The sequence below is a fragment of the Leopardus geoffroyi genome, chromosome C1 (assembly GCF_018350155.1).
Source record: "Leopardus geoffroyi isolate Oge1 chromosome C1, O.geoffroyi_Oge1_pat1.0, whole genome shotgun sequence".
NCBI classification, from domain to species: domain Eukaryota; kingdom Metazoa; phylum Chordata; class Mammalia; order Carnivora; family Felidae; genus Leopardus; species Leopardus geoffroyi.
Window position 1 is genome coordinate 44,325,990 of NC_059328.1, and position 12,081 is coordinate 44,338,070.

At 41.9% G+C, this 12,081-nt stretch overlaps 1 protein-coding gene across 1 annotated transcript in view; it reads left to right on the plus strand.

The window, feature by feature from the left end:
* Positions 1-994: 994 nt before the first annotated feature.
* Positions 995-12,081, plus strand: part of TTC4 (tetratricopeptide repeat domain 4) — a 31,294-nt gene continuing 20,207 nt past the window's right edge. The window contains exons 1-5 of the mRNA XM_045477521.1: positions 995-1,201; positions 1,840-1,957; positions 2,707-2,868; positions 8,108-8,185; positions 9,622-9,746. Of these exons, the coding sequence (XP_045333477.1) occupies positions 1,085-1,201; positions 1,840-1,957; positions 2,707-2,868; positions 8,108-8,185; positions 9,622-9,746 (600 nt within the window). The 5' untranslated portion in view covers positions 995-1,084. The remainder of the gene's footprint in view (positions 1,202-1,839; positions 1,958-2,706; positions 2,869-8,107; positions 8,186-9,621; positions 9,747-12,081) is intronic.

Below are 12,081 nucleotides of genomic sequence, written 5' to 3' on the forward strand. Positions count from 1 at the left end.
CCTGCCTAAGATGCTCCCCTCCAGAGCCCATCCATCTGTGGAGACCTTCCTCTTCTGAATCCCCGAGGTAACACCCACTCTTCTAGGCCTCCACTGTGCAGACTTGTAATTGGCCCTGGTTTAGGTCTGCTGCCTGTCCATCTTTCCTTCCAGACCAGGCTGTGGGCTTCCTGAGGCTGTAGCACCCAATGCAGGGCCCGGGTAGCCATCTATTGGGTAACCCTGTGGCTGTAGGAAGGCACACCTCCCCTGGAGATCCTGTTTCCAGCTCAGCTGGGGCGGGTAGGGAGGTGGTTAACCTCAGAAATAGGCATGTCTGATCACATAGCCCCTTTTCTCAAAACTCTCCAGAAGCTACCACCACACGCTGAGGAAGACCCGAGTCAGAATCACTACTCATCATCCCTCTCACTTCACCTATTCACCCTACTTCTCATTCTGCACCAGCACCCCCTTCCCCCAACTCCCCTCCCTGCGGCTGGGCTCTGCCAATCCCCTCCATGGAGAGTGCTCTCCCCGCGCCCTCACCCCCCAACAGGCCCTGGCCACTTCCGGCCTCCTCCTTTGCTTGCATGCCTGTACACCCAGTTTGAAGCTTTCCCCTGATAGCTCTTGCTAGCACCTGACAACCTCTTACAAAGTATATGTTTACCGTCTGTCTCCCCGCACTACCTGATCAGCTCCTGGAGAGCAAGGGTTTTATCTGCTTTTTATCCGCTTTCCCCACCACTGTATACCCAGCCACCACAATAGGCCTGAACACACAAGGAGCTTGGGGAACACGTGTTAACTGGCTGAACAAACGAGTTAACGGAGTGATAAGGGGGCACTGCGGGGCGCTGGGTTTATCCACCATCCCAAACACTGGAGGGGCGGGGCTGCGGCCAGCTGAGGGGAGGGCGGGGCGGGGGTGGTGCCGGCCGGGGAGGGGTGGAGCCGGGCCGGCCTAGTCCCGAGTAGGACGGAACCCGAGGCGCGCCGGCGGGCGCGGGCCCGGAGGACTGAGGGAAGAGCACCCGCGCTGCCGGAAGTGGCCGCGCGTTTTTAGCTGCTGCGACCGTGGCGCGAGAGCCGAGGAGTCGCCATGGAGCAATGGGAGCCGGACGCCGACGCTGACGCCGACGATGCCATGGACGCGTTCCTGGAAAAGTTCCAGAACGAGCCTTACAGTGGCGGCTTCCACGAGGACCAGTGGGAGGAGGTAGGCGGCCCGGGGCCCCGCACGTGTGTGTTGTGTGTGTGTGTTTGTGCATGTGTGTGTGTGTCGGGGGGTGGGGGGTGGGGGGTCGTCGCGACACCTGGGGCTCCTGGGCACGGAGACGCCTCCCTCATCCCCGGGCCTGGCGCTGCCAGCGGATAGGTGGTTTCCACTTGGAAATGATAGAAAATCGGCCTCGAGGTTTTGAGGGCCTTCTTCAGCTGTCAATACATTTAGGCGCCAGACCCACCTGTGACTCTACCACTTACTGGCTCGGCTACTTAATGTCTTTGAGCCCATGGCCTCGTTTGTAAAATTTCCTAAACTGTAGCCCACAGTCTCGTAGGATTGCGGCGAAGATGAAGGGATATGGTGGGTACAGTGACGGGGACGCAGGAGCGCTCAATTAGCGGTGATTACCGCGGCTCTTGTAAAAACGCGAGAACCGAAAGAATCTTTAGAGGTCGTTACCCTGCGCTATCATTTTACAGATGGGAAACTGAGGCCTGAATAGGGAGAGAGATAGCTAATCCTGATTTGCAAATCATGATGAGGAAGAAAACTCTGACGTAGAGATACGGAATTGGATCTGCCCAGTGGAAAATCTTATTCCTACAGTTCGTTCTTGTCTTAATCTCCAGGAATTTGAAAAGGTCCCCCTATTTATGAGGAAAGCGCCATCCGAAATTGATCCCAACGAAAATCCTGACTTGGCTTGCCTCCAGTCAATTATTTTTGATGAAGAACGATCTCCAGAAGGTATCTGACATGAGTCTAATATTTGTTTTGTGTCTCCGTTGGATTCAGGTAAAGAGCGAGTCAGAAAGGTTCTGATTGATAACAAGTAGTTAACCTGGTCTCACTTGTCACTATTTATTCCACGCATAGCCCCCCCCCCTTTTTTTTTAATTTTTGATACGTACTAAATGCTAGGCATTGGGAGATACAGGGGTGAGTGAGATGGCCCTCAAGGGTTATGCTCCCGTGGATGGCCAGATTGTCCTATGTGTATCTGGTAAGTGCCAACAGGTAGCTATATATTATGTGTTGCTGGAACACTGAAGAGGGGGAGGTAGGAATGGGCTCACAATGGACTGGAAATTTGAACTGATTCTTAACGATTTTGTAGGCTCTTACTAGGGTGAGGAGGGGAATTTGCATTCCTGGGATTAAAACATAAGCAAAAACAAAAGTAGAATTTCCCCCCATTTCTTCAATAATTAAAAAAAAGTCCATTCTTCAAGAGGTAGGATAAGTATACTTTTTTTGTAAGTACCTAATAATCTACCTCATAAGATATTTGGAATTGACTGTAGCATTAAGTATGCATGACTTATGTCTCTCCATGTTGATACCCAGTTTTATAGCATTAATTTTTGAGTTTTCTTTCTCTATTGGTTTCTTCTATTTGATTTATCATATGTCACATTATTGTATGGTTTGGAATCTATTTTTAATGAGCCTTTAAAAAAACAGAAAATAGTGATTATTTATTCTTTTCTTTGCAGAACAGGCCAAGACCTACAAGAATGAGGGCAATGATTACTTTAAAGAAAAAGACTATAAAAAAGCTGTGATTTCGTACTCTGAAGGATTAAAGAAGAAATGCACAGACCCTGATTTGAATGCTGTCCTTTATACCAACCGGGCAGCAGCACAGTACTATCTCGGTAACTTATCCTATTATTTAGTGCTTTCTAAAGAATTAACTTATGGTAAAAGCCATTATGCTGGCTAGTGCAGAGTTTGAGAGTGTCAGAAGCAGAGCTGCTTATCTCAGAAAGCTAGGCAAGTTTAACTGAACTCCGATCTTCCAGGTGGACTTGGTGAAAAGGGAAACCAGATAGATTGTATAATTCTTACTATCTAATTTTTTTTTAAGCTTATTCATTTTTGAGAGACAGAGAGTGAATGGGGGAGGGGCAGAGAGAGAGGGAGACACAGAATCGGAAGCAAGCTCCAGGCTCTGAGCTGTCAGCACAGAGCCTGATGTGTGTCTCGAACCCACAAGTAGTGAGATCGTGACCTGAGTTAAAGTCGGACGCTTAATCGACTGAGCCACCCAAGCGCCCCATCTTACTATCTGAACCAAACAAGTGACCTGCCTTGATCAATGAGTTGATATGATCTGAGATTTGTTTTAGTCCAAATGCTTCTCTCTCAAAAAAAAAAAAAAAAAATGTGTTTTTGTTTTTGGCCTTTTATCCCATTCTTAAGGATGCTAGACGGATTCAAGAAATAGAGATTTTTTAAGTGACAGAACTATATAAATCAAAGGGAGAATTTTTCAAAGAGCATTCTGTGGGACCTTTGATGTGACAGATACTCTTTAGGCAAGGAAATTTGGAACTTGCTGCTGCTTTGTTGCAGATTTGCAGTTCACATTAGTATGTTCAGGATGCTGGGATGACCTACAGCAAAGAACCCTACCTTACGATTCTTAGGTTTTTGTAAGCTCCTTTTCAAGTAATGCTTATTACCATGCAGGACTGTTGAGCAGATGTGACTTTGGGAAACACTGGTTATTCGGTAACATTATTGCTGGTGACTAGTCTTGGTCATGTTAGACCCATGTTTCTTATCACAGAGTTGAAAGATGACCTGGGGCCTTGGGCATTTCTGAGGGACTGGTAGAGCATAAACCTTGCAGTCTAGCTGGGATGAGTCAGGTGGGACCATTTGAGCAGTTTCTCCCCAGTCATAGTCTGCTCCAACTGTTGTCTCCTTTAGTGTGTTTCATTATACAATCCTAAATAGTAAAAGTGGTATAGAACTTAAGAGATTATTTGGGCCAACCAACCCCTCGTTTTACATAGACCCAGAGAGGGACCCTCTGGTTGGTGTCAGAACCAGGACTGGAAACCCATTTTTCTAACTTCTGGAGGAATACATTTTCTTCTTCAATGGACAAACTTGAGTTCTTGTTCTGTGCTAGGTATGGGCATTGCAGAGATGGGTAAGACCTGGCCTTTCCCTGAGGAGTTTCATTTCCTTAGTCAGTAAATACACATAAAGCATTTACTGTGTGCTATGCATTTCACTGTGATCAATAGCTACATGTTCTTTGGGCAACTTTAAGACTGTCCTGTATAGGGCCAATAAGACCAGAAGAAGCACCTTGCAAGAAGAAAACCATGTGTGTGTGATGCTAGAGGAGTAGAGGCTTGATAATCCCTGCTGTTCCTTAAATGATACCTCACTGGTACAGCTCACAGAGCACTTCCACATTTGTCATCCCTCTTGACCTCATAGCAACTATGTAACGTAGGTGAGCTTGACTGCTTTTTCCCTAGTCAGAGTAAGAAATTGTCGTAAAATACAGCAAATGTAGTAAAATGAATTGTGTAAGGGTACACAGTGCTAGGATTAGTATGCAGAATCAGGTTTGATTCAAAGCGCACTAAATGGAAGACCCCTTTACCCACACTTCCAGAAGTACCTGGTGCTGTCAGTTCCTTAGTCCTGAGTACTTTTAGGTTCTGCAGTACCACTCACTAGCTTTGGGGCTTTCCCTTTGCTGGCTTAGAATTCAGTTTTCTTAGGCCTGATTAGTCATTTAGCCCTTGTCCCTTTGTTTTCCGGCTTTAAAATGTGTTCTGTATTCTTACTCTTTTTGTCTCTGTGGGTTTATGACATTTTTGGGGGAAAGGGGAAAAGTAGTGGAGGTTGAGTTAAATCCTTATCTACCTTATCTAAAGGTTCAATCTACCACCTTTAACCAGAAGTCTTTGGATCTCTTATATATATATATTTTTTTGTGTAGTTAATATGCTGTTCTTCCAATATTGTATTCCGTTCTTTTCACTTAATTTTATAACATATAAACAGTTTTACCTGTCATTAAAATTATTTGTGAATATTATTTTAATAGCTACATAAAGTTGCATCATTTGGACACACCAGTGTTTACACTATTGGCTTCACTGTTTGCTATTATTAAATATACAGCTGCTTTTAGGTGTTTTAAAATAATGCAATAATGAACACAGTGGTAAAGTTTTCCACTAATTCTGATTCATCTTAAGGCTAAAGCAGGATTTGGCAGACTATGGCTCACATGCCACATCTGGATCCTTGGCCTCTTATGAGCTAAAAATGTTTTTTATATTTTAAAGAATTACAAAACAAGCAAAGACGAATATGTAACAGATCATATTTGGCCTAAAATATTTACTATACCTATATGGCCCTTCAGAAGAGGGTCAGAAAAATTTTGCTGACCCCTGTGCTAGAATTTTTAGAAGTGAAAATAATAGGTAAATACCAAACTGTTAAGTAAACTAGAAAGTGAAAATCTACTTCATGCCCTCCTAGTTTGGATAACCAGTGTGTGTGTGATTGCAGACCTTTTTTTTTTTTTAAATACATTTATAAATACATGTGTGTGTGTACATATGCCTGTATATTTAGATTGGTTAGTTTTACAAAATCATATTTGCATTTTATACATTGACATTATACACATAGAACAACCACTTAAAACTACGTAGTACAGGCATCCTATCATGTGCAGATCCTTTCACGTGCAGATCTATCTTACTCTTTTTTTTAATGGCCGCATACTATATAATAGTATGGATTAACCATAGTTTGTTTCCCAAATTTTTATTTAAATTCTAGTTAGTTAACATATAATGTAATATGGGTTTCAAGAGTAGAATTTATTGGTTCATCACTTACAATACCCAGTGCTCAACACAAGTGCCCTCCTTAATGCCCATCACCCTTTTAGCCTATCCCCCTTTTAGCCCATCCCCCCACTCACTTTCCCTCCAACAACCTTCAGTTTCTTCTCTATATATAGTTAAGAGTTTCTTATGGTTTGTTTCCATCTCTTTTTTTTTTTTTCCCTTCCCCCATGTTCATCTGTTTTGTTTCTTAAATTCCACATGTGAATGAAATCTAATGGATTTGTCTTCCTCTGCCTGACTTATTTCCCTTAACCGTAATGCATTCTAGCTCCATCCACATTGTTGCAAATGGCAACATTTTATTCCTTTTTAAAAAATTTTTTTTATGTTTATTTATTTTTGAAAGAGACAGAGCACAAGCAGGGGAGGGGCAGAGAGAGAGGGAGACACAGAATCTGAAGAAGGCTCCAGGCTCTAAGCTGTCAGCACAGAGCCCGATGTGGGGGTGGAACCTACGAACCATAGGATCGTGACCTGAGCTGAAGTCGGACACTTAACCGACTGAGCCACCCAGGCGCCCCAACATTTTATTCTTTTCGATGGCTGAGTAATATCTATGTGTGTGTGTGTCTTCTTCATCCATTCATTAGTCATTGGACACTTGGGCTCTTTGCATAGTCTGGCTATTATTGATAATGCTCTTACAAACATTAGGGTGCATGTGTCCCTTCACATCTGTATTTTTGTATCCTTTGGATAAATACCAAGTAGTGCAATTGCTAGGTCATAGGGTAGTTCTATTTTTAACTTTTTGAGGAATCTCCGTACTATTTTCCACAGTGGCTGCACCAGTTTGCATTCCCACCAACAGTGCAAACCCTTTCTCCACATCCTCACCAATATCTGTTGTTTCCTGAGTTGTTAATTTTAGCCATTCTGACGGTGGTGACATGGTATCTCCTAGTGGTTTTGATTTGTGTTTCCCTGATGATGTGATGTTGAGCATCTTTTCATGTGTCTGTTAGCCATCTGGGTGTCTTCTTTGGAAAAGTGTCTATTCATGTCTTCTGCCCATTTCTTAAGTGGATTATTTGTTTTTTGGCTGCTGAGTTTGATAAGTTCTTTATAGAATTTTGGATACTAACCCTGTATCTGATATATCATTTGCAAATATCTTCTCCCATTCCATAGGCTGCCTTTTAGTCTTGTTGACTGTTTCTTTCGCTTTCCAGAAACTTTTTATCTTGATAAAGTCGCAATAGTTCCTGTTTGCTTTTGAGACGTATCTAGTCAGAAGTTGCCCTAGCTGAAGTCAGAGAGGTTGTTGCCTGTTTTCCCCTCTAGGATTTTGATGGTTTCCTGTCTCATATTCAGATCTTTCTTCCATTTTGAGTTTGTATGTATGGTGTGAGAAAGTGGTCCAGTTTCATTCTTCTGCATGTTGCTGTCCAGTTTTCCCAACACCGTTTGTTGAAGAGACTGTCTTTTTTCCATTGGATATTCTTTCCTGCTTTGTTAAAGATTAGTTGACCATATATTTGTGGGCATAACCATAGTTTATTTAGTCATTACCATATCGAGGATAGTTAGGGTATCACCAGCATTTCACAATTAAAAGTAATACTGCAGTTAACATGCGTTTACATTTATCCTTGCACATTTGTCCAAGTATTGTTTTTTAATGTTTTTATTTTTGAGAGGGAGCGGAGGGACAGAGACGGAATCTCAAGCAGGCTCTGTGCTGTCAGTGAAGAGCCCAGTGTGGGGCTTAATCCCACAAACTGTGAGATCATGACCTGAGCCGGAATCAAGAGTTGCTGCACACTTAACTGACTGAGCCACCCAGGTGCCCCTGCCCAAGTCTTTTTAAGGATAAATTCCCAGAAGAATATTGTTGGGTGAGAGTATACACCCAAAGTACATGCTAATTTGCTCTCTAATTTATCCTTACACGAGTGCCCTTTTTCCATGTCTTCACCGATACGGGATATTATCTGTCTTTAATTTTTACCAGTTCCATGTTAATTTCAATTTCTTCAGTCATTGGGGATGTTGAGCATCTTTTCATGGGCTTGCTAGCCATTTAGTTGTTCTGTGGGCTTCCAGTGTTAGAAATATTGCTAAGACTCTTGATGAGCTCAACTATATTTTTTTCTAAAAACCATTGCTCTTTTTTATATTCCTCCAAGACTGTATAAGAATGTGTCTCTACACACAAATTTTTGCAAATATTCTGATCTCAATCTTGTTTTCTCTTTTACTAAACGGTGACTATTAGGCAATTTTCGTTCTGCTCTCAATGATGTGACAGCTGCCAAAAAGCTAAAACCCTGCCACCTCAAAGCAATAATAAGAGGTAAGTATCATAGAACCACAGTATGATTGTCATCATGGAAAAGTTGGCACTTACTGCACCAAGAGTTGAGGAATTTTAAGCTTTAATATTAAGAGTCTAATATACTAATGAAGTCACCTTAGTTTTGCATTCTTAAGTTCCTGGTTATTATCAGTAGCAGCATGCCATTTTTAAAAGAACTTTCCAGAGAATAATATAACCCTTTATGGTTTAAGAATTTGTAGAGAAATTGAAACTCCTCGTTTTAAATTAATAATAAAATTAATTAAAATAAAGCAGTTCCAGAAGCTGCATTCTAATTTTTTTTCCAAATTAGCTGATTGAAAGGTGAGATTTTCAAATGCCACGTTAATTAAAAGGTAAGTTATTGGACCTTTGCTGAGAACTCTTGATGCTGAGATGTTCCCAGATTATATTTTCTTTTGTGGTCTGACCTTTCTATGTAATAATAGTGCTATATTACTTTTATGTTTTACCTTTTCTTTGAGAAGCTCAAAGGTGCTTTGTAAACTTTAATTTATTCATCACATATTAATCTTCCCTATATCCCCATGGACCAACTGCTTTATCCTAAGCCAAATGCTTTATCAAAGTTCTGCCTCTTTGGATATGTGTAGTTAGGGGGTGGTAGGTAGATCCGTGTTCCTCAGCTGTAGGGAAAGAAGGTACTGTTCAAAGATTAGCAAGTAAATTCACTCTAGTCCTGTGGAATTGGCTCCAAGCTGGAGTCTAATCCTTGACTGAATTCAGTTTTACCTCAGCATGTGACCATGGCAAGACATCCACTCTTAGTATCAGTTTGCCTATCTCTGGAAGATGAGGTTAGATTCTGTGGACATCGAAGCCCTCACAGTTCTGATATTTTGAAATTCTGTGGAAAGTCTAAAGGGGCTAACTGGAGAAGAACAAACATGGTGAGAGGAGAGGCAGCTGCCTTTGGGCACCGTTTTAGGAGAGATCATTGTCTTTGGTCTTGCCACTGCTTTGATGAATGGCTGATGTCAATTCTGCTTTCTGTCTCCGTTTAAAATATCATCTGAGATGGGCTTTACTCTGATTTGCAGATGAGGAACCTGAAGCTCGGAGGTGCTCAGTACTTTGTCTAATGTCTAATTGGTAAATGACAGAGCCAGATTTCTAGCCCATATCTGTCTGATTCCAAAGTCTGTGCTCTTTGCCATTAAGCTGTAGCTTTCCCTACTTTAAAAGCCCTTAATACCAGGAATGCTTCCAGGAGTTTTGAGCCGAATGGGCCCTAGAGATCTTTCTGATCTAAGATACAAAAAATATTCTTCCTTGTCTGGAGAATGCAGTACAAGGGGCTTTAATCATGTTTTCCCTTCAGAATGCTGGCTGGTGGAGGTGGGGGTTCTTGTTTAAGGAGGCCTCTTTCCATGCATATTGTCCACGTATATTAAGGGTTCTGGGTTCTACAGGTGTCTTATGCCATTTGGAACTGAAAAATTTTGCTGAGGCTGTGAACTGGTGTGATGAAGGGTTGCAGATAGATGCCAGAGAGAAGAAGCTTCTGGAAATGAGGGCTAAAGCAGACAAACTGAAGGTAGGTGGCAGAATCAGTAGCCAGTTGGCATTTGTTACTTTGCATTAATTATTCAGTATTTCCCAGATTGTATCTTTTGGGTTGTTGTAAACTTTTTCTTATTTTTTTTAAATGTTTATATTTTTTTTTGAGAGAGAGAGAGTGTATGCGCATGCAAGTGTGCATGAGCAGGGGAGATGTAGAGAGAGAGGGAGAGAGAGAATCCCAAGCAGTCTCCTTGCTGTCAGTGCAGAGCCCAACATGGGTCTTGAACTCCTGGACTTCAAGATCATGACCTGAGCTGAAATCAAGAGTTGGATGCTTAACTGACTGAGCCACCCAGGCACCTCAACTTTTCTTCTTTAAAAACAAAACCCAGGGCGCCTGGGTGGCTCAGTCGGCTAAGCATCCGACTTTGGCTCATGTCATGAGCTCCTGGTTTGTGAGTTCGAGCCCCACATGGGGCTCTGTACGGAGAGTTCAGAGCCTGGAGCCTGCTTCAGATTCTGTGTCTCCGTCTCTCTCTGCCTCTCCGCTTGTGCTCTGTCTCTCTGTCAAAAATAAATAAACATACAAAAACAGAAACAAAAACCAAACCCAGAACTATTCCCTATCTTTGGAACTCTGGAGAACACAAATAAGTTTATTGTTTATAGTTATAATGTGTTTATAGTTATAATGTGACAGAGGCAAGCAAGAATATATAGTATATAGAGTAGTAGTATCTAACTCTGCCCTGGGTGAGAGCAGGGCAGCAATGGGGATGGCAGAGAAGACTGGCTGAAAGAGGTGATGCTTCTGTCTAATCTCTTGAAGATTGAGCAAAAGTTTACTCAGCTGGAGGGTGGGGTGTGGGGAGTGGAGAGCATTCCAGACAAGAGAGAGCATAACTATGGGCAAGTTCTTGATATTTCTGAAACTCAGTCCCCTCTTTGAAAATTGTGGACATAACATATGCCTCAGGTTTTTATGAGGGTTGAATGAGAATATGTGTGTTAGTACATTCTTGACTTACAAGGAGTTGATAAGTTTGTGGCTATTATGATTTGAATAAATAAGAAATGGCATAAGACTGCCATAATGTAGTCTGCACACTGTGTAAAGCTCTTGAAAGAGCTTTTGTTGAACATTAAACAAAACCTTAAGCTTCTGCCAGCATTGTATAACTCCCAGCTTTAAGACACCTATAACTTGCTGATGAAATGCTATTTCTGGCACATAGTAGCAACAGTGATGATAAAACAGTAATACTGGCAGAATACCATCAGTATGAAAAATAATGTCCAGCGTTTAGATAGCATTTACTGGCTGTATCTTCCAGGTGCTATTTAAATATTTTTACTTAAATGAATTCATTAAACCACACAACAACCCTACAAGGTAGGAACTATTCTGATTCACCTTTCAGGAGTAAGTAGCTAAAGCATAGAGATTAGGAACCTGCCTAAGTCACGTAGCTGTGGTGAAGCTGGGCGTCAGAGTCAGGCAGTCTGGGTCTAGAGTCCACGTGCTTAGTCCCTATGCGTCACTGCCTCGCATGTCTATTAATACAAAGCCGGAACTGGACTTCAAGTCTCCTGATTATTGTTCTAGGTCTGTCTGCACTGCTTATACTATGGAGGGGGAATTCTCAGTGCTATGGGAGCCTTCAGCTGGCCCTACAAAGGGGTAGGTTTTAGTCAAAGGTTATTCTGGACATATAAAATGATAGAAAAAGTAGATATCTGTTGACTCACATGGCTCAGTGACAGAATTCTGAACCTAGGTAACTGAGAGAATGTCTCGCAGGCTACTGTGTAAGGCCATAGCCAAGCTAATCCACAAAAAACCCCATAGTGGACCTAAATGAAAGCTGTAGGTTCTGTAGCACAGGCACAGTTAAAGGAAGATTTCAGGGCTCCAAAGCCTGATATTGGGTATAGGTAACACTACTTGCTGAGTATCAGGATTATTCTATATCTGAGTATAAACTAATTCTGGATTCCTATGTGCTTGGTGTGTGTACGCAACAGACCTCATATGGTGATGGTAAAATCAGACAAAACAGCCATCAATACCATCTGGTATTTATTACCAGAAATAAAGTATGGAATTTTTTAAATGATAAAAGCTTATCAAGAACATTTAACAATTCTAAATATGTATGTAAAGTAAGAAGAGCACTTCAAGATGTGTGAAGCAAAAAAATTGATAAACGAGACAAATCTACAAATAGGTGTAGATGTCAACATCACTCAGTAATTGATAGAACAAGTAGATAAATTGGCAGAGAGAAGTGACATCAGCAAAAATGGCCAAATAAAGACCTGCTAAAATTCTTTACTTGATAAAAATGTATGGAAAACTGGCAAAATGG